General features: G+C 48.1%; 1 protein-coding gene across 2 annotated transcripts in view; it reads left to right on the plus strand.

Annotated features, from left to right (window-relative positions):
- Positions 1-9,922: 9,922 nt before the first annotated feature.
- Positions 9,923-26,968, plus strand: part of LOC133362081 (uncharacterized) — a 33,253-nt gene continuing 16,207 nt past the window's right edge. Inside the window, exons 1-4 of one of the 2 annotated variants that reach the window (XM_061581044.1) lie at positions 9,923-10,123; positions 17,674-18,900; positions 21,457-22,686; positions 25,657-25,801. In XM_061581044.1, coding sequence (XP_061437028.1) covers positions 10,072-10,123; positions 17,674-18,900; positions 21,457-22,686; positions 25,657-25,801 — 2,654 coding nt within the window. In that variant the 5' untranslated portion in view covers positions 9,923-10,071. The remainder of the gene's footprint in view (positions 10,124-17,673; positions 18,901-21,456; positions 22,687-25,656; positions 25,802-26,968) is intronic. The other variant, XM_061581045.1, reaches the window with a different exon arrangement.

Below are 26,968 nucleotides of genomic sequence, written 5' to 3' on the forward strand. Positions count from 1 at the left end.
GGGTGCGATGTGGTGGGTGCGATGTGGTGGGTGCGATGTGGTGGATGCGATGTGGTGGGTGCGATGTGGTGGGTGCGATGTGGTGGGTGCGATGTGGTGGGTGCGATGTGTTGGGTGCGATGTGGTGGTGCGATGTGGTGGGTGAGATGTGGTGGGTGCGATGTGGTGGGTGCGATGTGGTGGGTGAGATGTGTTGGGTGCGATGTGGTGGGTGCGATGTGGTGGGTGCGATGTGGTGGGTGCGATGTGGTGGGTGCGATGTGGTGGGTGCGATGAGATGGGTGCGATGTGGTGGGTGCGATGTGGTGGGTCCGATGTGGTGGATGCGATGTGGTGGATGCGATGTGGTGGGTGCGATGTGGTAGGTGTGCGATGAGGTGGGTGTGCGATGAGGTGGGTGCGATGTGGTGGGTGCGATGTGGTGGGTGCGATGTGGTGGATGCGATGTGGTGGGTGCGATGTGGTGGTGCGATGTGGTGGGTGCGATGTTGTGGGTGCGATGAGGTGAGTGCGATGTGGTGGGTGCGATGTGGTGGGTGCGATGTGGTGGGTGCGATGAGGTGGGTGAGATGAGGTGGGTGCGATGTGGTGGGTGCGATATGGTGGGTGCGGTGTGGTGGGTGCGATGTGGTCGTGCGATGGGATCGTGGTGACCCAAGGAGCGGAAAGAGAGATGGCGCAGGAACAGGGCGGCGTGGAGGTCGGCAAGGAGAGTGGAGGAATTCCTCCACGTGGAGTGGGACAAACGCGTTGAGGAAGAGGAAGGAGTCTGTGGCTCTCTGTGGAAGTCCATGGGTCTCTGTACATCTCTGGGTCTAATTGTAGGTCTATGGGTCTCTGTGGGAGTCTGCGGGTATCTGTACGAGTCTGTGGCTCTCTGCGGAAGTCCATGGGTGTCTGTACATCTGTGTGTCTCTTTGTTGGTCCATGGGTCTCTGTAGGAGTCTTTAGGTATCTGTGGAAGTCCATGGGTGTCTGTACATCTGTGGGTCTCTTTGTTGGTCCATGGGTCTCTGTAGGAGTCTTTAGGTATCTGTGGAAGTCCATGGGTGTCTGTACATCTCTGGGTCTGGTTGTAGGTCCATGGATCTCTGTGGAAGTCCATGGGTCTCTGTACGAGTCTGTGGGTCTCTGTAGAAGTCCATGGGTATCTGTACATATCTGGGTCTCATTGTAGGTCTGTGGGTCTCTGTGGGGGTCTGTGGGTCTCTGTAGAAGTCCATGGGTATCTGTACATATCTGGGTCTCATTGTAGGTCTGTGGATCTCTGTGGGAGTCTGTGGGTCTCTGTAGAAGTCCATGGTATCTGTACATTTCTGGGTCTTTTTGTAGGTCCGTGGGTCTCTTTGGGTGTCTGTGGGTATCTGTACGAGTCTGTGGGTCTCTGTGGAAGTCCATGGTATCTGTACATATCTGGGTCTCATTGTAGGTCTGTGGGTCTCTGTGGGAGTCTGTGGGTATATGTACGAGTCTGTGGGTATATGTAGAAGTCCATGGGTATCTGTACATATCTGTGTCTCTATGTAGGTCCGTTGGTCTCTGTGGGAGTCCGTGGGTATCTGTATACTTCTGGGCCTCTGTGTGAGTACGTGGGTATCTGTAGGGTCCATGGGTATCTGTACATCCCTGAGTCTCCGTACGAGGCCAAAACGTGAGAAGCCGCTCTCAATGAAATATTCAAGCCAAGTGGACGAGTCACAGCGGACGCCGCCTCTACCCACAACTTCCGTTGTGCACAGACTCAGCCCATCCACCAGGGGGGGGGAGGGACAGTAATGGCGCAGGCGTTGTGACGTCATCGCACTGCAGCCAATCAAATGTGGGCGAGGTCACAATTGGGAGGGGCGTGGTGAGGGTGGTGGTGGGGGTTGTAATGGCGTCGTGTATGTTAATGAAATATTAATATCTTCTTGGTTCTTCTTGGTTCTTTCGGTAAAGTCACGTAGAAGGGAAATAATAAAATAATAAAAATACAACATAATAAAATACAATTCTCACGACGTTTCGGCCACAACGCAAGCAGCCGTCCTCAGGTGAAGAACAGGTCTGTCGGAAAGACAGCGTCTGAATGAGCACCTCCAGGCTTGGAGCGTATATTTAAGCTGCTGGGTTGGAGGGGGAAGGGCGCCTTGACAAAAGAATTTGCATATCAAGAGGAATTTAGCATATTTATGGGAAATGCAGATATGGGATTAGTCACTACTTGTGGAATGCGTAGGAGGTGGGCCGGGGGTTTCAAAGTCATATTATGCCCGTGCATTTTGCAGGATTAGCAGCATCTTCTTGGTTCTTTCGGTAAAGTCACGCAGAAGGGAAATAATAAAATAATAAAAATAAAACATAATAAAATACAATTCTCACGACGTTTCGGCCACAACGCAAGCAGCCGTTGTGGCCGAAGCGTTGTGAGAATTGTATTTTATTATGTTTTATTTTTATTATTTTATTACTTCCCTTCTACGTGACTTTACCGAAAGAACCAAGAAGATGAATCCCTGCATTCACAAAAGCTTTAAATCGAGTGATGTTGAGTTCGCTGGAGTACGTTACACCGTTGAACATAACATTGCTGCTCAAAATCATCTGCACCGTCACGCGAATTCGTTCAGGGTTATGCTACCAGACACAGGAGCGACTACGTAATATTCTGTTCCCAGCTCCTGCTCAGGGATCATCATGAATCCATCGGTAGATCCAGGTCGTTTGGACATGCCCCACACTGAGATGTCACTGTCAGAACGAACGGACACGATTTTTTTGGTGACGACGCCGTTCTCTGTGGTCATTGCCGCTACCGGGATGGATACATTGCCGACGGAGAAGGGAGGCAGGAGGACGGAGCGCAAGAAGTTCACCGCGGGGACCGAGACGGTGACCTGAGCGCTGCTGTCGTAGCTGGCGAAATCCACCACAAGCGTGTCGACTACCACCACGTATGATAATTGGTTTTTTACCCTTCTCGGCTCTAAGGAAAGCTGTCTTGGGTGTGGACCAGTCAACTTCAAGGACAGTGCATATATTATCAGAGTTATGTTTTTTGTTTGCATTACGGCTGCAGGTATTGTGGTCTATGCAAACATGACTCCTCGTAAAAAAGGTGTCAATTTTGTTGCCAGATGAAAGGGTAAAAAACCAATTATCATATTTTGCTACTGGCAAAGGAGGTCCCAATGGTGTAAATGCGTACCCCCGAGCTCTCATACTCTGATGGTGCATTGTCTTTGAGTTGTGCGCCTTTTGGCGTGATCTGGTCCAACCAATGTGAGACTAGGCTCTAAGGAAAGCTGTCTTTTGTGTGGACCAATCAACTTCAAGGACAGTGCATATATTATCAGAGTTATGTTTTTTGTTTGCATTATGGCTGCAGGTATTGCGGTCTATGCAAACATGACTCCTTGTAAAAAAGGCGTCAGTTTTGTTGCCAGATAGAAAGGTAAAAAACAATTATCATATTTTTTACTGGCAAAGGAGGTCCCAATGGTGTAAATGCGTACCCCGAGCTCTCATACTCTGATGGTGCATTGTCTTTGAGTTGTGTGCCATTTGGCGTCATCTGGTCCAACCCATGTGAGACTAGGCTCTAAGGAAAGCTGTCTCGGGTGTGGACCAATCAACTTCAAGGACAGTGCATACATTATCAGAGTTATGTTTTTTGTTTGCATTATGACTGCAGGTATTGTTGTCTATGCAAACATGACTCCTTGCAAAAAAGGTGTCAGTTTCGTTGCCAGATAAAAGGGTAAAAAAACTAATTATCACAAAAAAACTGGTTTAGTTTTATTATTATTTTTGCACGCTTTTATTTAACTCACTCTGTCTGTTGTCGTTGTTGTTGTATCCTCAAATCTTGTAACTCAATTTTAACCCACTTCCCAATGTAGAATCGACTGCAAACTTGGTATACTTATGTCATATTGATGACAATACTATATTCTATCATAAAATATAAAAAAAAATTCCATTTTTAAAATATGTTATGTTTCGGCTTGGGTCTAATTTAACACGTAGGCTTTCGCGACCAATGTTATTCATAATCAACCTTTTTGGGTTTAGATCGCGTTATTTGGGGCACCATGCCCGATGATGCTGGATGCAATTACCAGCGAAACGTCGTACTCAAATTGTAAATGTTGTGGCTTCAACACACCGGTGGGCTAAAGCAGTGAACTATTTGTCTTTTGTCAACGTGACACTTTTTTACTGATTGGTCGTGTCGGGTGGTGGAGGGTTACGACACATTTATAAATAACGCGATCTAAACCCAAAAACGTTTATTTTGGGTCTAATTGTCCACGCTCAACGGACGTTGGCTGTAATTGCCCACGGTCCCATACATCATGGCAAGCTTTGGGCCACGTCCTGGAGTCGTGGAGTTCTTCCATCACTAAAGTACATTCATGTTTACCATGTGACCATAAAATCTACGTCTGGATGGCTGCTATGAATCTCTTTTCGATGTTTTACTTTGTTTTAGCTATCGTTTATGGCCAGGTAGGTTCTGTATAAAAGCGTGTTAAAAAAACTTTTTTCAAAAATATATATTTTGAACAATGCATGGCACGTGCGTTCTGCTAAAAAGAAAAAACACGAGTCGATTTGCATGATGGAAGTAGAGACGGCCATCATTGTTCGCGATCCGTCAACGCGGTTTTCTAGTTCAATCAAGCAAATCCGCTTTTTGTTTTGTTCTTCAAGATAATCTTTCATCTTCTTCCGCGACGTTCAAAAAGTATCGTGGTAGGGGGCTCCCTTTTGTTCGCGAGAGACAGGTCACGTAGGCAAAAGGCTTCATCTGTTGGATGTTTGAACACCTCAACACGTCTGATGTAGGCCAATCAGTTTCAAAGACAATGCATATACTGAGTTTCTATGAGTATGGGTCTGTGCGTCTGTATGGGTCTCTATGAGTATGGGTCTCTATGAGTATGAGTCTCTATGAGTATGAGTCTCTATGAGTATGGGTCTCTGTGAGTATGGGCCTCTATGACTATGGGTCTCTGTGAGTATGGGTCTGTGCGTCTGTATGGGTCTCTATGAGTATGGGTCTCTATGAGTATGAGTCTCTATGAGTATGGGTCTCTGTGAGTATGGGTCTCTATCAGTATGGGTCTCTGTCAGTATGGGTCTGTGCGTCTGTATGGGTCTCTGTGAGCATGGGTCTCTGTGAGTATGGGTCTCTATGAGTATGGGTCTGTGCGTCTGTATGGGTCTCTATGAGTATGGGTCTCTATGAGTATGGATCTGTGCGTCTGTATGGGTCTCTGTGGGTCTATGTGGATCTCTGTTATGTCTCTGTTGGTCTTTATGGGTTTCTGAGTGTGGGTCTCTATGGGTCTTTGTGGGTCTATATGGATCTCTGTGGGTTTCTGTTGGTCTGTATGGGTCTTTATGAGTATAGGTCTCGATGAGCATTGGTCTATGATTCGTTGGGGGTCTGTATGGGTCTCTAAGAGTATGGGTTTCTATGAGCATGGGTCTCTGTGGGTCTGCATGGGATTCTGAGTGTGGGTCTGTATGGGTCTCTGTGGGTCCGTATGGCTTTCTGTATGGGTCTCTGTGGTTCTTTATGGGTCTCTGTATGGGTCTCTGTGGTTCATTATGGGTCTCTGTATGGGTCTCTGTATGGGTCTCTATGGGTCTCTGTGGGTCTGTATGGGTTTCTATGAGTTTAGGTGTCTATGAGTATGGGTCTCTGTGGGTTTGTATCGATCTGTATGGGTCTCTATGAATATGGGTCTCTATGAGTATGGGTCTCTATGTTTTTATGGGTCTCTGGGTCTTTGGGGGTCTGTATGGGTCTCTCTGAGTATGGGTCTCTTTGAGTATGGGTCTGTGCGTCTGTGTGGGTCTCTCTGGGTCTGTGTGGGTCTCTGTGGGTCTGTGTGGGTCTCTATGAGGATGGGTCTCTGTGGGTCTGTATGGGTCTCTCTGGGTCTGTGTGGGTCTCTGTGGGTCTCTGTAGGGGTCTCTATGGATCTGCATTAACCACGCTGTCATAATATTTGGCTGATGCTCTAAACGTCCACGCGATAAGCCACTCACGTTGGGGCCGCTATCGTTTGACATCGGCAAGGTCACTTATCTGATTATGAACAAAAAGAGAAAAAGAAAAACAGCTTTAGTGGTGGGGGCTTTACAAAGTGCTACAAGTTAGAGGTGTCGAAAACAACAAAAAAACTTCTCGCAAACAAGGTGTCAGTTTTGTTGCCAGATAAAAGGGTTAAAAAACAATTATCATATGTTTTACTGGCAAATGAGGTACCAATGGTGTAAATGCTTACCCCGAGCTCTCATACTCTGATGGTGCATTGTCTTTGAGTTGTGTGCCTTTTGGCGTCATCTGGTCCAACCCATGTGAGACTAGGCTCTAAGGAGTCTAAGGAAAGCTGTCTTGGGTGTGGACCAATAATCTTCAAGGACAGTAAATACATCATCAGACTTATGTTTTTTTTTGCATTATGACTGCAGGTATTGTGGTCTATGTGTAGTATAATAAACTACGGCGGGAGACCACTTGACGGGTAGCACACTCTATTATAACTTGTTCTTTCCACAATAACACGTGTGGTCACTACAGCTCACTGTTCCTGCCACAATAACACGTGTGGTCACTACAGCTCACTGTTCCTGCCACAATAACACGTGTGGTCACTACAGCTCACTGTTCCTGCCACAATAACACGTGTGGTCACTACAGCTCACTGTTCCCCGTTCCACCCGGCTACACACACACGGGCTCTCCAGCCCCGTAGCTTCCAGGGGAACCTACAGACCCACCCCAGCTTGGGTATGGGTCACGACCACTGGGTCCCGTGGCCCGGCCCTCACACGGACGTCCGGCCCCGGGTCCCAAGGTCCCGCCTCTGAGCCACACAGAGTCCCGGTCCTTACAAGGACGGCGGGACTAGGGGTCTCAGGGCCCTATCTCTTCCTCCTCCGTCTTCCGTCTTCACTGGTCACCAACTCTCCGAGCGCCCGCGCGCACCGCCTTATACAGCCCTCCGCTCCCGAGGAGACGGAGACTATGCGGACCGCGATGTGAGCACCCACCCTAGTCGACCAATCACGACGCGCTGCCGTACGATCCGTTTCCCCCAGCGCGTGTTACCACCACACAACCAATCACCCCGCGCTGCCACACGACCTCTCCCTGTCAGCGCGCGTCACCAACACACAGCCAATCACCACCACATAACCCATGACCCCGCGCTGCCCTATGATCCCTCACCGTCAGCGCGCGTCACCGACACACAGCCAATCACCACGCGCTGCCACACGATCCCTGCCAGCGCGTATCACCACTACATATGCAAACATGACTCCTCGCAAAAAAGGTGTCAGTTGTGTTGCCAGATAAAAGGGTAAAAAACCAATTATCATATTTTTTGCTTGCAAATGAGGTACCAATGTTGTAAATGCTTACCCCGAGCTCTCATACTCTGATGGTGCATTGTCTTTGAGTTGTGTGCCTTTTGGCGTCATCTGGTCCAACCCATGTGAGACTAGGCTCTAAGGAAAGCTGTCTTGGGTGTGGACCAATCAACTTCAAGGACAGTGCATACTATATCAGAGTTATGTTTTTTGTTTGCATTATGACTGCAGGTATTGTGGTCGATGCAAACATGACTCCTCGCAAAAAGGTGTCAATTTTGTTGCCAGATAAAAGGGTAAAAAAACAATTATCACAAAAAAACTGGTTTAGTTTTTATTATTATTTTTGCACGCTTTTATTTAACTCACTCTGTCTGTTGTTGTTGTATCCTCAAATCTTGTAACTCAATTTTAATCAGTTTCAAAGTCAATGCATTTTACGTTAGCATTGTTATTAATATCAGAGCAATGTCTGTTAGCATGTTCACCACACATGCTGTGCGTATTTAATGTGGAGACGTGAATCCTTGCAAAGTGATTCGTCTGTTTAGTGTTGGAACACCCGCACACACCTGGTCTAGGCCAATCAGTTCCAAAGACAATGCATTTTACGTTAACACATTCCTGCTGCGGAGGGAGCTGGTAGGAACGTTGGGTTGCTCGGTCAATGGCCTGCAGGGTCAACGGCGGCAGGGTGTATAACGCAAATATGCCCGACTGTGAGGGCGGGCACAAGCCGGCGTGAGTAGGTTAAACGTTGAGTTTTATAAGGGCACCACGGGGTGACCAGCCCCTCCCCGCCCAGCCCCACCCCTCCCACCCAGCCCCTCCCCACCCAGCCCCTCCCCACCCAGCCCCACCCTCCCCTCCCAGCCCCTCCCCACCCTCCCCACCCAGCCCCTCCCACCCTCCCCTCTCCACCCAGCCCCACCCCTCCCATTTTCGGATGCACGACGGACGAACACAATAATCCCCTGTGGACTGGTGTAACCAGGAGGTTACTACCAGTATTATTGTGATAAATATCAGAGGAATGTCTGTTAGCATGTTCACACAAATACTGTGTGTAGTTAATTGACGTGCAAAGTGATTCGTCTGTTCGGTGTTTGAACGCCTGAACACGACCCCTGTTTTATTTTGGCCAGAAACTGTACAAACACCACCTATCATCATCAGTAGTAGTAGCATTTTAATTTTCGTGGCTCTTGATACTCGCCATAAAACAATGTACCCCCATAATGTAGCTGCTGCTCACCCCAAGCTATACGTGTGTGCACTGTGTGTGTGTGTACCCTGTGTGTGTGTACCCTGTGTGTGTGTATACACTGTGTGTGTGTGTACACTGTGTGTACACTGTGTGTGTGTACACTGTGTGTGTGTACACACTGTGTGTGTGTACACTATGTGTGTGTGCACACTGTGTGTGTGTGTACACTGTGTGTGCACTGTGTGTGTGTACCCTGTGTGTGTGTACCCTGTGTGCGTGTGTACACTATGTGTGTGTGCACACTGTGTGTGTGTACACTATGTGTGTACCTGTGAGTGTGTACCTGTGTGTGTGTGCCTGTATGTGTGAGTACCTGTGTGTGTGTACCTGTGTGTGTGTGTACCTGTGTGTGTACCTGTGTGTATACGTGTGTGTGTACCTGTGTGTACCTGTGTGTGTGTACCTGTGTGTGTACACTGTGTGTACCTGTGTGTGTGTACCTGCGTGTGTACCTGTGTGTATTCCTATGCGTGTACCTGTGTGTGTGTACACTGTGTGTGTGTACCTGTGTGTGCGTGTGGACCTTTGTGTGTGTACACTGTTTGTGTGGACCTGTGTGTGTGTACCTGTGTGTGTACCTGTGTGTGTGTATACCTGTGTGTGTACCTGTGTGTGTGTATCTGTGCGTGTGTAGACCTTTGTGTGTGCACACTGTGTGTGTGTGGACCTGTGTGTGTGTGTACCTGTGTGTGTGTGAGTGTCTATGTCTGTGTGTGTGTCTGTGTGTGTGTCTATGTATCTGTGTGTGTGTCTGTGTGCGTCTGTGTGTGTCTTTGTGTGTGTCTGTGTGTGTCTGTGTGTCTATGTGTGTGTGTGTGTCTGTGTGCGTCTTTGTGTGTCTGTGTGTCTGTGTGTGTCTGTGTGTCTATGTGTGTGTGTCTGTGTGTGTGCGTGTCTGTGTGTGTCTGTGTGTGTGTATATGGGGAGCAGTAGTGCAGTAGTGTTTAGTGCTACAAACCCGACGACCCGGGTTCAACTCCCGCTCACGGCCAACACCGGTGAACCGGTCCTCCCCTAGGTCGACTCAGCCTCAAATGAGTCCCTGATGCGATGTGTAAACATCGCCACTGAGGAGACAAAGGCGGCCGGGCGTGGTGCTGGCCACCCACCCCCTCGTGTGCCACAGTGCCGGTAGCCTTCATAGGTTGCTGTTGCTGCTACCCGCTACTAACAGCACTTGCCCCTAGAGTCTGTTCGAGGCTACACGGGGGATATTTGTCTTTGTCTGTGTGTCAGTCTATAAATGCACACACGTCAGGATCCCTCGCACAAAGACCCCCACCGACAGCTCCTGCGGCTGACGGAGGTCTCAAAATAGTGAAATTCGTTCGCACAATTAGATAATACAACACACACATGTATATACACATAAAATAGTTGGTTTTGTTTCAGAAGAAGATCGTTGACAATTAGAATTTAGAGAGAAAGGAACGATGACTCTGCCGGTGGTGGTGGTGGCGGTGGCGGTGTTGGCGCTGCAAATTGGTGAGTTTAAGGGGCCGACCTCTTGGAACGATCGGATGAGTTTCTGTGTGGGCCTCTGTGCATCTCTGTGGGTCTCTGTGGGTCTCTGTGGGTCTCTGTGGGTCTCTGTGGCTTTCTGTGGGCCTCTGTGGGTCTCTGTGGTTATATGAGTCTCTATGGGTCTCTGTGGTTCAATTATTCTCTGTGGGTCTGTGTGGGTCTGTGTGGGTCTCTGTGCGTCTCTGTGGGTCTCTGTGGGCCTCTGTGGGTCTCTGTGGTTATATGAGTCTCTATGGGTCTCTGTGGTTCAATTATTCTCTGTGGGTCTCTGTGGTTGATTGAGTCTCTATGGGTCTCTGTGGTTCAATTATTCTCTGTGGGTCTCTGTGGGTCTGTGTGGGTCTCTGTGGGTCTCTGTGGGCTTCTATGGGTCTCTGTGGGCCTCCGTGGGTCTCTGTGGTTATATGAGTCTCTATGGGTCTCTGTGGTTCAATTATTCTCTGTGGGTCTCTGTGGTTGATTGAGTCTCTATGGGTCTCTGTGGTTCAATTATTCTCTGTGGGTCTTTGTGGGTCTCTGTGGTTGATTGAGTCACTATGGGTCTCTGTGGTTAAATTATTCTCTGTGGGTCTCTGTGGGTCTGTGTGGGTCTCTGTGGGTCTCTGTGAGTCTCTGTTGGTCTCTGTGGTTCAATTATTCTCTATGGGTCTATGTGGGTCTCTGTGGGTCTATGCGTCTCTGTGGGTCTCTGTGGTTCAATGATTCTCTATGAGTCTCTGTGGGTCTCTGTTGTTCAATTATTCTCTATGATTCTCTGTGGGTTTTGTGGGTCTTTGAGTCTGTGGGTCTCTGTGGGTCTCTGTGGTTCTATGAGTCTCTGGGGCTCTATGGGTCTCTGTGGGTCTATGAGTCTGGGTTTCTATGGGAATCTGTGGGTGTGTGTAGTGTGTAGAGTATAGCAAAGTGTGAGTAGTGTATAGTGTGGGGAGCGGTGGTGTAGTGGTCAGCGCTACGCTGCGCTATGAACCTGGCGACCCGGGTTCGATTTCCGCTCAAGGTCAACACCAGTGACGATTATTTGAACCGTTCCTGGGCCTCCCCTAGGTCGACTCAGCCTCAAATGAGTACCTGGTGTAGCGCTGTGCAGTATGTATCATCACTGGGGGAGACAAAGGCGGCCGGGCGTGGTGCTGGCCACCCACCCGCTCGTGTGCCGTGCCGGCCTTCATAGGTGCTGCTACTCGCTAACAGCACTTGCCCCTACAGCCTGTTACTGGCTACACGGGGGATCTTTGCAGTGTATAGTGGAGTGTGTAGCGGAGTGCGTAGTGGAGTATATAGTGTCGTGTGTAGTGTAGTACACACACACACAGGTACACACACACAGGTACACACACAGTGTACACACACACAGGTACACACACAGAGGTACACACAGGCACACACACAGGTACACACACAGGTACACACACACACACAGTGTACGTACACACACACAGTGTGTACACACACAGGTACACACACACAGGTACACACACACAGGTACACACAAGTACACACACACACAGGTACACACACACAGGTACACACAAGTACACACAGGTACACACACAGGTATACACAGGTACACACAGTGTACACACACAGGCACACACAGGTGCACACACACACACAGGTACACACACAGGTACACACACACAGGTACACACACACACAGGTACACACACACAGGTACACACACAGGTACACACACACAGGTACACACACGCACAGGTACACACACAGGTATACACAGGTACACACACACAGGTACACACACAGTGTACACACACAGGTACACACAGGTACACACACACACAGGTACACACACAGGTATACACAGGTACACACACACACAGGTACACACACAGGTATACACAGGTACACACACATACAGGTACGCACACACAGGTACACACACAGGTACACACCCACAGTGTACACACACACACAGTGTACACACACACACACAGTGTACGTACACACACAGTGTACACACACACAGTGTGTATGTACACACACACAGTGTGTACACACACACAGTGTGTACACTCACACACACAGTGTACACACACACACAGTGTACACACACACAGATACACACACAGTGTACACACACACACACACGTTACGTACGTACACACAGTGTACGTGTACATACACACAGTGTGTATGTACGTACACACACAGTGTGTACGTACACACACAGTGTACACACACACACACAGTGTACATACACACACATGTGCACACACACACACAGGTACACACTTTCGCTTGGGGTGAGCAGCAGCTACATTACAAACACCGAACAGACGAATCACTTTGCACGTCAATTAACTACACACAGTATTTGTGTGAACATGCTAACCAGACATTGCTCTGATATTTATCACAGTAATACTGGTAGTAACCTCCTGGTTACACCAGCCCACAGGGGATTATTGTGTCCGTCCGTCGTGCATCCAAAAATGGGAGGGGTGGGGCTGGGGGGGGGCCATAGTTGCGGAATACACCACGCCGCCGTTGACCCTGCAGGCCATTGACCGAGCAACCCAACGTCCCTACCAGCTCCCTCCGCAGCAGGAATGTGTTAACGTAAAATGCATTGTCTTTGAAACTAATTGGCTTAGACCAGGTGGGTGCAGGTGTTCCAACACTAAACAGACGAATCACTTTGCAAGGAATCACGTCTTCACGTTAAACATACACAGCATTTGTAGTGAACATGCTAACAAACATTGCTCTGATATTAATAACAATACTAACGTAAAATGCATTGTCTTTGAAATTGATTGGCCTACTCCAGACGCGTTGAAGTGTCCAAACACCCAACAGATGAAGCCTTTTGTCTACGTGAACTGTCTCTCGCAAACAAAAGGGAGCCCCCCCCCCCCCACGATACTTTTTGAACTTCGCGGAAGAAGATAAAAGATTCTATTGAATTAAAAAACAAAGAGTGGATTTGCTTGAGGGAACTAGAAAACCGACGGATCGCGAACAATGAAAGCAGTCTCTACTTCCATCATGCAAATCGACTCTCGTTTTTTTCTTTTAGCAGAACGCACGTGCCATGCATAGTTCAAAACATAGATATTTAAAAATAAGTTATTTTTTTAAACACGCTTTTATGCAGAACCTACCTGGCCACGAACGATAGCTCAAACAAAGTAGCACATCGCGTAAAGAATAATAGCAGCCATTCAGCAGTAGATCCATAGTCACATTGTAAACAGAGACCCACACTCAGAGACCCATACAGACCCACAGAGACCCAGAGACCCATACTCATAGAGACTCATACAGACCCACAGAGACCCATACTCATAGAGACCCATACAGACCCACAGAGACCCAGAGACCCATACTCATATAGACCCATACAGACCCACAGAGACCCACACAGACGCACAGACCCATACTCATAGAGACCCACACAGACCCACAGAGACCCACACAGACGCACAGACCCATACTCATAGAGACCCACACAGACCCACAGAGACCCACACAGACGCACAGACCCATACTCATGGAGACTCATATTCATAGAGCCGAGACAGGAAGCAGACAGGAGAGTCTTGGTTGCAGAATATTGCTGAGTTTGATCAAATAAAGTGACGACGGAAAAATAAGTTGTCCGCGTAAAGTTCAGCACTACACGACTGTAGAGTTAGTAGTTACTACTATAGTCAGTGTTACTCCACAGAGTCGGTAGATACGACTATAGAGTCATTAGATAATACTACAGTCAATAGATACCACTATAGTTGGTATACTGCTGCAGAGTCGGTAAATACGACTATAGAGTCATTAGATACTGCTATAGAGTTAGTACTTGACCTAAAGCTTTCGTGACTGCAGGAATTCAAATTGTGTGGCTCTTTTGGTAAAGCCACGTAGGTGGAAAAAATTCTACAAAATAGAATTAATGATAACAACATCACGACGTTTCGATCGCAACACAAGCAATCGTCATCAGGTGAAAAATAAGGGAGAAAGCTGCTGAGGCAGGCTATTTATAAAGGTTTAGAGACGGGCGGGGCATCTAACATTAATGTAGGAGAGGTCTCAGCAGGGGCAGTTTCTTCATTAGGGCGATTGGGCGACGCACCACCAATGTCATTCAACCACAGAGTCACGCTAGCCGTCACTGTGCCTCTGGATATAGTCCAATCAGCGTCATGTCACGTTCTGTGGAGTACCGCCTCTTTTTGGGCGATTTCACTCCGGCTGAGAATCGCCCCGAGTGGCCCCATAGACTTACATTCAAAGATGTTTTTTTTCGAACGGGGGGGCGCTGCAATGCATTCTCTATGGCTTCCGGGAGGGCTCGCACTAACGTGCTTACGTCATCATACGTAAGCACGTTTCATCCAACAATATAATTTGTCACCTCCTAGTGGAATCTTTAATAAAATAAACTTGAGTGGATTGTATTAATAGTGAGTATAGAAACAAACAAGATGTATTGTAAGAGTCACTTTATTTTTCATTAATATTAAAGAAGTGAAGTTGCCTTTACATGCTTAAGCTGTTAATTTATCCATTGCATGGGTGGACCTTATCCTTATCAATCATCCAGACATTTGCCCCCCCCTGAGAGATTTTGCAGGAACCGCCACTGGGTCTCAGTAACCGGCAGTAGGTCTACACCAATCAAAGAGCTGTTTACAAAGGTTTAGAGATGCTTGTAAATGTAAGCTCGGAGAGAGCTAGGAAAGAGCCATCACCACATGGATGTGGACAAGGATGGCAAGCCGCCATTTACTAACACAGCTAACGGTGGCTGTGTTAGTGGATGTGACTCAGAGAGTCGAAAATAACTGCTAACATATGTAGGTAGGAAGGGAACATCACAGCCAGTAATGATCTAAACTGGTTAATAACGTCATTCCAATGATTGCTCAGTTTGTACCCATCTTCTCGGTTGAAATTGTGTCTGTGTTTATACATTTGGATGGCTTCATGAACGAATCTTTGCTGATAGCCAGTGGGTTTGCAGAGTACCTTCGTCTTGGCAAAATCTATTTCGTGTGTGCCCACCGCGTTTATATAACGATCAGCCACGGCTGAGGAATTGGTCCTACCTTGTTTCAGATCTGCCTTATACAGGTAGGAACAAAGTGGACCAGCCTACAATAGATCATATCGTCCGTCCGTCCGTCTGTCCGTCCGACCGTCCGTCCGAACGTGTAGCAACATCGCCCCCTACTGCAAACACTTGGCATGACCCTACAAAAACCTTTAGACTCAGTGACGCTTTCCTGGCTAAACAAGTGTAACATTCCCTTATAATGCCCTCAGATAGCTTTTAATTAAAACATTTAAATTAATGAGGCTTTCCTGGCTAAACAAGTGTAACATTCCCTTATAATTCCCTGAGATAGCTTTTAATTAAAACATTTAAATTAATGAGGCTTTCCTGGCTAAACAAGTGTAACATTCCCTTATAATTCCCTGATATAGCTTTTAATTAAAACATTTAAATAAAAAATTAACTCACAGCGGCCTAAAGCCTACAGCTAGGCCTAAAGCCTAGAACTAGGCCTCAAACTCTCCCTTTGTATCGTACCCCCGCGTGTGTGCATTCCCTGATGTGTACATTCCCTGATGTTTTTAAATAGAAACATTTAAATTGAAAGCTTTTACGTAAATAATAAAAACATTTAAATTAAAAATTAACTCACAGCGGCCTAAAGCCTACAGCTAGGCCTAAAGCCTAAAACTAGGCCTCAAACTCTCGCTTCGTATCGTCTGATTAGGTGTAGCAACATCACCCCCTACTGCAAACACTTGGCAGGACCCTACAAAAACCTTTAGACTCAGTGGGGCTTTCCTGGCTAAACAAGTGTAATAATACATTATGTTTATATTCTTTGGTTTTTCGTTCCTACCAGCCCACCCCGCAGGGTCCTGTTATTCACAAACATGGTCCGAAACATGTCGCTTAGTTTCCCCAATGTAACTACTGCCGCAGACACAGCTTAGTTTGTAGACACCGGGGTATTGCATGTCAGGGATGACATCCTTCACAGATGGGATCAGATCACGAATTTTATGTACTGTGTTGAATCGTACCTGGATCTTGTGTTTGCTCGTTATTTTGTAAATCTTTTTGGTGACCCCTGCTATGTATGGCAAGGTGATGGTTTTTATTGGGTCCTCAGATGGTTTTTTACCAACGGTTGGGGTGATAGCTTTACTGATTGTGTAGTCTGAATATCCATTCATCTTGAGGGCTTGGTGTACGTGTTCCAGTTCACTGGCTAGGTGGTGATGGTCGGAAATACAACGAGCTCTATGGTATACAGTTATGATGAGGACATTCTTCTGGGATGGTGGTGGGAGTCAGGTTTTAGGTAGGCATCCGTATAAGTGGCTTTCCTGTAGACAGAGTGTCTCATTGAGCCATCAGGTCTCTTTTCGATTAAAACATCCAAGAATGGTAACTTGCCATCCTTTTCCACCTCCATGGTGAATTTGATTGCTGGGTGTATGGAATTGATGTGGTTGAAGAATTGGTCCAGAGCTGGTAGGCCATGTGGCCAGATGACGAAAGTGTCATCCACGTACCTCTTCCACAAGGAAGGACGTAGGGTGGATGCCTGGATGGCATCTATCTCAAATTTCTCCATGAAAACATTGGCTACAACTGAAGATAAGGGAGACCCCATTGGGGTACCTTCAACTTGTTTGTAGAATGTTCCATACCAGGTGAAGTAAGTGTTGGTGAGGCAGTGTCTAACCAGGGCCGATACATCAGCATTCAGTCCTTGTTGGACCAAATCTTCAATGATTGCGATGGTGACGTCACCGCCACCTCGTGGCGAATGGCGGTTGTTGTTGTGTTGTTGTGGGTGAGTGGGTGAGTGAGTGAGTGAGTGACACAGACTCGAGGGGAGATGGAGTGATGGGTGAGTTGGTGAGTGTGTGGGTGAGTGGGTGAGTGGGTGAGTGAGTGGCACGGGCTAGAGAAAAGATGGAGAGTGTGCGTCTTTCTCACAACATCATCATCACGGTGGCTAGGAGATGATAACTACCTCGCCTGGTATACAGAAGGTCGAGGGTTCGATCTCGACCATGACGATGCCTGCCGCTGTATATTTGGAGTCTAGGTTTGATAACTTTTGCAAGGAGTGAGGTCTGCATTAACTACCCACACTTTAAGCGCTCATTTGCGCTTTAAGTGTTTTTTAGCTTTAAACGTTTTTTGTTGTTTTTCTAATCCCAGCTCATTGCCGTGTAAAGCGAGGATTTGTTTTTAGTTTTTTATCGGTCGCCCTCATGGCCTCATTCTCAATCGCAAATGATAGCGGCTCAGCGAAGTAGCCACCGTGGCGATGTGATCGCTTTATGCGTCAAGCGTTAACAACGCCTACGTCGAGACAATAAAACCCCGCTAAGAGTTTGTTTCTTCCCCTCCTGCTTAACAACCAACATGAAGGGTGATTTTTACTGTCGATCTCGTGGTCTTATTCACAAAAGTTGACCTCTTTTGCTTGCACTGATTTTGTCGTCACCGCTTGCAGGGAACGGAGCCGGGAGCAGTGTGGGACGTCAGTTCTTCGGCACATTTATGCAGAATTCCGCAGACGGGATCGACGCGCTTGTGGTGGACTTCGCCAGCTACGACAGCAGCGCTCAGGTCACCGTCTCGGTCCCCGCGATGAACTTCTCGCGCTCCGTCCTCCTGCCTCCCTTCTCCGTCGGCAATGTATCCATCCCGGTAGCGGCAATGATCTTAGAGAGCGGCATCATCACTAACAAGGTCGTGTCCGTTCGTTCTGACAGTGACATCTCAGTGTGGGGCATGTCCAAACGATATGCAACTACCGATGGATTCATGATGATCCCTGAGCAGGAGCTGGGAAAAGAATATTACGTAGTTGCTCCTGTGTCTGGTTCGTCAATGAACGAATTTGCGATAGTCAGTCCCTACAACAACGTGACGGTACAGATGATTTTGAGCAGCAGTGTTACATTCAACGGTGTGACGTACTCTAACAAACTCAACATCACTCTGCAAGAGAACGAAGTCGTGCAGTTCCAAGGATCATCTCTGACTGGGACCAGGGTACTCTCGAGTCAGCCTGTGGCCGTGTTCAGTGGAGATTGGTGCATGGCTGTCCACACAGCCTGCAATTTTGTGACAGAGCAGCTTTTGCCAGTACCGCAGTGGGGCTCCTCTTACCTGGTCTTCCCCGTGTCCATCAAGTCAACAGACGACAGCGTCATAATCACCTCGCCTATTAACGCGAGTGTTAGTGTCAATGTCAGTGTCGGTGGGAGTTTAACAACCTACACGTTGACCAATTATGGTCGCATCAGTGTATCTGTATATGCAAACCAGACATTGTCTATAAACTCGTCTGTAAACGTAGGGGTCATGTACATATGTCAGGGAGGGTATCCGGCTCTAGGGGATTACATGGACCCGTTCCAGATGAACATCATACCGACCAGCAAGTTCTCTAACAAGTACCTGTTTGCGACTCAAGCAAATTTTACGAACATTTTAATCGTGATCGCCAAGGATGCAGACAAATGTGGGATCGTCATGAACAACGAGCCGCTGTGCGATAAGATCCAGTGGGTGCGGACAAACGACCTCCAGTTCGTGGCCGGGGAGCTAAACCTGGGAAGTGGGAATCAACAGTTCCGGGTGGAACACGCGACTCAGCCGTTTGGGCTCTACCTCTACGGGGCGGCATACTATGATTCATTTGGATACACCCTCAGCTACGGCAACCAAAGAGGTAACTAAACGCTGAGGATTTGTAACAAGATCAGCCAGACTTGTGGCATCGCAAATCTAACATCTACTACTACTGTTATTATTATTTCGATTTAAAGCTTTCGTGACTGCAGGGATTCACCTTCATGGTTCTTTCGGTAAAGTCACGTAGAAGGGAAATAATAAAGTAATAAAAATAAAACATAAACAGGACCCTGCGGGGTGGGCTGGTAGGAACGAATAACCAAAGAATATAAACATAATGTATTACTACACTTGTTTAGCCAGGAAAGCCTCACTGAGTCTAAATGTTTTTGTAGGGTCCTGCCAAGTGTTTGCAGTAGGGGGTGATGTTGCTACACCTAATCGGACGATACGAAGGGAGAGTTTGAGGCCTAGTTCTAGGCTTTAGGCCTAGTTGTAGGCTTTAGGCCGCTGTGAGTTAATTCGTAATTTAAATGTTTTAATTATTAATGTAAAAGCTTTAAATGTAAATGTTTCTATTTAAAAACATCAGGGAATGTAACATTGTTAAACATTAACTCCCTTTCACACGCGGGGGTACGATACGAAGGGAGAGTTTGAGGCCTAGTTCTAGGCTTTAGGCCTAGCTGTAGGCTTTAGGCCGCTGTGAGTTAATTAGTAATTTCAATGTTTTAATTATTAATGTAAAAGCTTTAAATGTAAATGTTTCTTTTTAAAAACATCAGGGAATGTAAGATTGTTAAACATTAACTCCCTTTGACACACGCGGGGGTACGATACGAAGGGAGAGTTTGAGGCCTAGTTCTAGGCTTTAGGCCTAGCTGTAGGCTTTAGGCCGCTGTGAGTTAATTTTTAAATTAAATGTTTTAATTAAAAGCTATCTCAGGGAATTATAAGGGAATGTTACACTTGTTTAGCCAGGAAAAATGTTTTAATTAAAAGCTATCTCAGGGAATTAAAAAATGTTTTAATTAAAAGCTATCTCAGGGAATAATAAGGGAATGTTACACTTGTTTAGCCAAGAAAGCGTCACTGAGTGTAAAGGTTTTTGTAGGGTCCTGCCAAGTGTTTGCAGTAGGGGGCGATGTTGCTACACCTAATCGGACGGACGGACAATATAATCTATTGTAGGCTGGTTCACTTCGTTCCTACCAGTATAAAATACAATTCTCACGACGTTTCGGCCACAATGGCTGCTTGCGCCGGATACCGCGCCTGCTTCCGCCCATTTGCGCCATTGACGCCATTTTCTTATTAAGCGATTTCCATTTTCCAACACCGACGACGATGTCCAACAGCGGCGCCATTACGGCTCTCGGCCCCCCAACGTTGATGATGACAGCAGCGCCGTGTTGCTCGTCTTCGGCGGCGACGAGATCATGTTGATCGACAACTATAACGAAAAAGACGCCGACGGCCCCCCCCCCCCTCCCCCGAGTATGATAGCAGCACAGACGAGGAAGCAGCCTAAGCCTTGGATCAGAGTTTCGTATTCGTCAAACCAGGTTTTAATTGCCCGAAATCGGGTTTAATTGTTTTAAAGAAAAAACCCCGATGCCTGCCGCTAGAAAAATCGGGTTTTTCCACCCCATGCCACAATTGCCTCCTGCCTCCTCTTCTTCCTCCTAACCGCATCGAGCACGAGGCATCTCAACCCCCCCCCACCCACCTCTCCCCTCCTCACGCATCGTCCGTTTCTCAACCCCACGTCCGCACCGCCCGCACAGCGCCCCCAACCGCCGCGCTCGCTTACTCGTTTTCCGCACGCTTGAACCATTGACGGGTCTCACATTTGGAGAGGATTTGCGTACGTGAGCCGGCCCCATTGCGTCACAACCGGTCGTGACTGTGCGACTGCGCGAGTTGACTCAAGGGGGCTGGCTCGCGACGTCACGCCTACCGCGTGACGTCCGTGGAATTCCGCCGACGCTTGCGCTCTTTCCACATCGGACACGATTTGGTCGCTGAGAAACTGGCATGGTGTGGCTCTGCCTTGCTGATTCTGACGATGCTTCTGCTGCTGTATCCGGCGCAGGCTTGACCCGTGGAGGGGGCATGCGTGTAACACGCATGTAACACGAAGTCTTCTACTTGTGGGAACTTTTCCTTCGTGCCAGTATCAAAGCTGCGGAAAAATAAGATTGGGTTTTTATATTTTTCTCTGGCAATAGCAAAACAAGAGGTGTGATAAGATGTCCAAACGCCAAATAGGTGTGATACCATTTGCAAGGAGTAAAGTCTGCATTAACCACGCACACTTTAAGCGCTCGTTTATTGCCGCGTTGAGGAATTTTTTTTGTTTCAATCGGTCGCCCTCGTGGCCTCATTCTCAATCGCAAATGATAGCGGCTCAGCGAAGTGGCCACCGTGGCGATGTGATCGCTTCATGCGTCAAACGTTAACAACGCCTACGTCGAGACAATAAAACCACGCTAAAAGCGAACGACGCTTTTATTTGTTGCTTCAAGAGGTTTTTTCTTCCCATCCTGCTTAACAACCACCATGAAGGATGATTTTTACTGTCGCTCTCGTGGCCTTATTCCAAAAAGTTGACCTCTTTCGCTTGCCCTGATGTTGTCGTCACCGCTTGCAGGGAACGGAGCCGGGAGCAGTGTGGGACGTCAGTTCTTCGGCACATTTATGCAGAACTACGTGGAGGTAGTCGACGCGCTTGTGGTGGACTTCGCCAGCTACGACAGCAGCGCTCAGGTCACCGTCTCGGTCCCCGCGGTGAACTTCTTGCGCTCCGTCCTCCTGCCTCCCTTCTCCGTTGGCAATGTATCCATCCCGGTAGCGGCAATGATCACAGAGAACGGCATCATCACCAACAAGGTCGTGTCCATTCGTTCTGACAGTGACATTTCAGTGTGGGGCATGTCCAAACGATATGCAACTACCGATGGATTCATGATGATCCCTGAGCAGGAGCTGGGAACAGAATATTACGTAGTCGCTCCTGTGTCTGGTCGGTTAACCCTGAACGAATTCGCGATAGTCAGTCCCTACAACAACGTGACGGTGCAGATGATTTTGAGCAGCAATGTTATGTTCAACGGTGTAACGTACTCCAGCAAACTGAACATCACTCTACAAAAGAACCAAGTCGTGCAGTTCCAAGGATCCTCTCTGACTGGGACCAGAGTACTTTCGAGTCAACCTGTGGTCGTGTTCAGTGGAGATCGGTGCATCGCTGTCCACACAGCCTGCAATTTTGTGACAGAGCAGCTTTTGCCAGTACCGACGTGGGGCTCCTCTTACCTGGTCTTCCCCGTGTCCATCAAGTCAACAGACGACAGCGTCATAATCACCTCGCCTATTAACGCGAGTGTTAGTGTCAATGTCAGTGTCGCTGGGAATTTAACAACCTACACGTTGACCAATTACGGTCGCATCAGCGTACCTGTAAATGCAAACCAGACTTTGTCTATAAACTCGTCTGTAAACGTAGGGGTCATGTACATATGCCAGGGAGGATACCTTCCTCTAGGGGATTTCATGGACCCATTCCAGATGAGCATCATACCGACCAGCAAGTTCTCAAACAAGTACCTGTTTGCGACTCAACCAAATTTTACGAACATTTTAATCGTGATCGCCAAGGATGCAGACAAATGTGGGATCGTCATCAACAACGAGGCGCTGTGCGATAAGATCCAGTGGGTGCGGACAAACGACCTCCAGTTCGTGGCCGGGGAGCTAAACCTGGGACTTGGGAATCAACAGTTCCTGGTGGAACACGCGACTCAGCCGTTCGGGCTCTACCTCTACGGGGTGGCGTATGCTGATTCATTTGGCTACGCCCTCAGCTACGGCAACCAAAGAGGTAACTAAACGCTGAGGATTTGTAACAAGATCAGCCAGACTTGTAGCATCGCAAATCTAACTTCTACTACTACTACTATTATTATTCCACTAACATACACGACGCCATTACAACCCCCACCACCACCCTCACCACGCCCCTCCCAATTGTGACCTCGCCCACATTTGATTGGCTGCAGTGCGATGACGTCACAACGCCTGTGCCATTACTGCCCCTCCCCCCCCCTGGTGGTTGGGCTGAGTCTGTGCCTAATGAAAGTTGTGGGCTGGGCAGAGGCAGTGCTTGCTGTGACTTGTCCACTTGGCTTTTGTATTTCATTGACAAGCGGCTTCTCACGTTTTGGCCTCGCACGGAGACCCAGAGATGTCCAGATACCCATGGACTTCCACAAATACCCACAGTTTCCCACAGAGACCCACAGACCTACAATGAGACCCAGAGATGTACTGATACCCATGGACTTCTACAGAGACCCACAAACTCGTACAGATACCTAGGGACTCCCACAGAAACCAACGGACCAAGAAAGAGACCCACAGATGTACAGACACCCATGGACTTCCACAAATACCCACAGACTCCCACAGAGACCCACAGACCTACAATGAGACCCAGAGATGTACAGATACCCATGGACTTTTACAGAGACCCACAGGCTCGTACAGATACCCACAGACTCCCACAGAGACCAACGGACCTACATAAAGACCCAGATATGTACAGATACCCATGGACTTCTACAGAGACCCACAGACTCCCACAGAGACCCACAGACCTACAATGAGACCCAGATATGTACAGATACCCATGGACTTCTACAGATACCCACAGACACCCAAAGAGACCCACGGACCTACAATGAGACCCAGAGATATATACATATACCTACAGACTCCCACAAATACCCACAGACTCGTACAGATACCCATGGACCCCCACACCGACCCATGGACTTCCACAGAGAGCCACAGACTCCTTCCTCTTCCTCTTCCTCCACGCGTTTGTCCCACTCCACGTGGAGAAGTTCCTCCGCTCTCCTTGCCGACCTCCACGCCGCTCTGTTCCTGCGCCATCTCTCTTTAAGCTCCTTGGGTCACCACGATCCCATCGCACGACCACATCGCACCCACCACATCGCGCCCACCACATCGCACCCACCATAACGCACCCACCACATCGCACCCACCACATCGCACCCACCACATCGCACCCACCACATCGCACCCACCACATCGCACCCACCACATCGCACCCACCATAACGCACCCACCACATCGCACCCACCACATCGCACCCACCACATCGCACCCACCACATCGCACCCACCACATCGCACCCGCCACATCGCACCCACCACATCGCACCCACCACATCGCACCCGCCACATCGCACCCACCACATCGCACCCACCACATCGCACCCACCACATCGCACCCGCCACATCGCACCCACCTCATCGCACCCACCACATCGCACCCACCACATCGCACCCACCACATCGCACCCACCACATCGCACCCACCGCATCGCACCCGCCACATCGCACCCACCTCATCGCACACCCACCTCATCGCACACCCACCACATCGCACCCACCTCATCGCACCCACCACATGGTACTCACCACATCGCCCCCCCACCTACCCCACCTCTTCTTCTACCTTTCTTCCTCTCGATCCACTTGCATCGCTCGCCACCCTCTGACCCACGCGATGTTCCTGTCGCCTCTCCCGCACGACTGAACCACACCCAGAGCCCGTCCCTCTCTCTCATCTCTCTCGTCTCCTCTGTGAGTTCCACCGCCTTCCTCTTGCTTCTTCGAGTCTTCCTCTTGCTTCTTCATTTTCCATCCGCCTTGACCTTTGCTTTGTCACGCACCAAACATCCACCGCAGCATCCTCATCTCAGCGACCGCCATCGCTTGGTCCTCCATCTTTCTCGTGTCCCAGCACTCGGCCCCCACACAACAGCCTCGCCACCGTCTTGTACTATACACTACACTATACACTACACTACTATACTTTACACCACGAAACACTACACTACTATACACTACTATGCACGATACTACTATACACTACACTACTATACTCTACACCACGAAACACTACACTACTATACACTACTATGCACGATACTACTATACACTACACTACTATACTCTACACCACGAAACACTACACTACTATACACTACTATGCACGATACTACTATACACTACACTACTATACTCTACACCACGAAACACTACACTACTATACACTACTATGCACGATACTACTATACACTACACTACTATACTCTACACCACGAAACACTACACTACTATACACTACTATGCACGATACTACTATACACTATACACTACTATACTATACACTACACTATGCACTACAGTATACACTGCATAATACACTAGACTATACACCACACTGTACACTACACTACTATACACTACACCACGAAACACTACACCACTATACACTACACTATACACTGCTATACACTACTATACGCAACACTACTATACACTACACTACTTTAGACTACATTATACACTTTCCTTCAACCAAACTGGGATCCTCTCATCGCACATCACAGCCATCATATCTCGCCATTTCAGCCATCCAGCCCTCGTTCTTGTTTTCAGCCCTCACGCTAGCCGCGTCTAATTGCGCCTTTGGAACATCTTCATGCATCTCACCACGTTTCCTGGCGAATTTGTAAAAAAACATTCTACCGGCTTCAACAACTCAATTGACGACTCTGATGGCAGCTTCAATAAATCTCTTGGCGACTCTGATGCCGACTTCAACAAATCTCTTGGTGACTCTGATGCCGACTTCAACAAATCTCTTGGCGACTCTGATGCCGGATTAAATAAATCTCTCGGCGACTCTGATGTCCTCCGCCATTTTACGATACGTTCAGTGAAACTCCGTAACTAAAGAGTGTCCCGCGATGCTCTAGGCGGTGTCTGTCGCGTGAACCTCGCCGCCGCGAGCGGCACCATCCAGTTCGCCGATTTACTCGCGAGACCCAACGTCGGTGACTGCCTCTGGACCATCACCGGCCCCGTGGGGACGGCCGTGATCCTTCGCTTCCAGACGTTCAGGTAAGTGGTGCGGAGGGGGGCGGGGGGATAGGTGCACACACTCTGGTCTCCAGGTTTGCCCCCGCGTCACGACCCGCTTCGGGCTATTAGAGTCCGCTACGCCGATGAGCACGGATGGCCTTCGTACGACGGTGGTGGAGGTTCAACGTACACGTGTGCTCATGCTCGGTTTCACACCTAGTAGACTTTCGCCACCGATATCATCCATGTTAGAGGTTGTTTTTGGGGTTAGAGCGCGCAAGTACGAACGTCGGTTTCACACTTAGCAGGCTTTCGCCACCAATTTTTTGGGGTTAGATCGTGTAAATAAATAAATGCTGCGTCGTTAAACTCGCCACCACCCGACACAGCCAATTAGTAAAGTTTCGTGTCACGTAAACAGAACGTGGCCAATTTGTTACTAGTACAGCACTAGTGTGTGGTGTAGTGTATAGTGCAGTGTATAGTGTAGTGTATAGTACAGTGTATAGTGTAGTAGTGTATAGTGTAGTGTATAGTGTAGTGTGTAGTGTAGTGTATAGTGCAGTGTATAGTGTAGTGTATAGTAGTGTATAGTGTAGTGTATTTACCTTATTTTATTCAATACAACGCAGTGTTCTTCAAGAAATGCAACTGCCACATTGTCATAGGACAAACTGTCACGTACAACATACATACCGAGAGTAACAATACAAGTATATATGGCCACCACGCTTTTTTGGTGGCGGACATCTTTGATTTCGGCGGCCATCTTTGATTCCGGAGGCCATATTGTATTCGTAAGGTCACGAACGTTTTGTGGTTTCTCTTATGAGGAGGTCATTCGTGCCGAATCTTTGATGCTCGATCAACAAATGCAACTGCCACATTGTCATAGGACAAACTGTCACGTACAACATACATACCAAGAGTAAAAATACAAGTATATATGGGCAACAAATTTTTTTGGTGGCGGACATTTTTTATTTCGGCGGCCATCTTTGTTTCCGGAGGCCATCTTTTATTCGTAAGGTCACGAACGTTTTGTCGTTTCTCTTACGAGGAGGTCATTCGTGCTGAATCTTTGACGCTCGTTCAACAAACGCAACTGCCACATTGTCGTAGGACAAACTGTCACGTACAACATACATACCGAGAGTAAAAATACAAGTATATATGGCCACCACTCTTTTTTGGTGGCGGACATCT

Source organism: Lethenteron reissneri, unplaced genomic scaffold, assembly GCF_015708825.2.
Source record: "Lethenteron reissneri isolate LAM-NWPU_2019-01 unplaced genomic scaffold, ASM1570882v1 scaffold_136, whole genome shotgun sequence".
Classification (NCBI taxonomy): Eukaryota; Metazoa; Chordata; class Hyperoartia; order Petromyzontiformes; family Petromyzontidae; genus Lethenteron; species Lethenteron reissneri.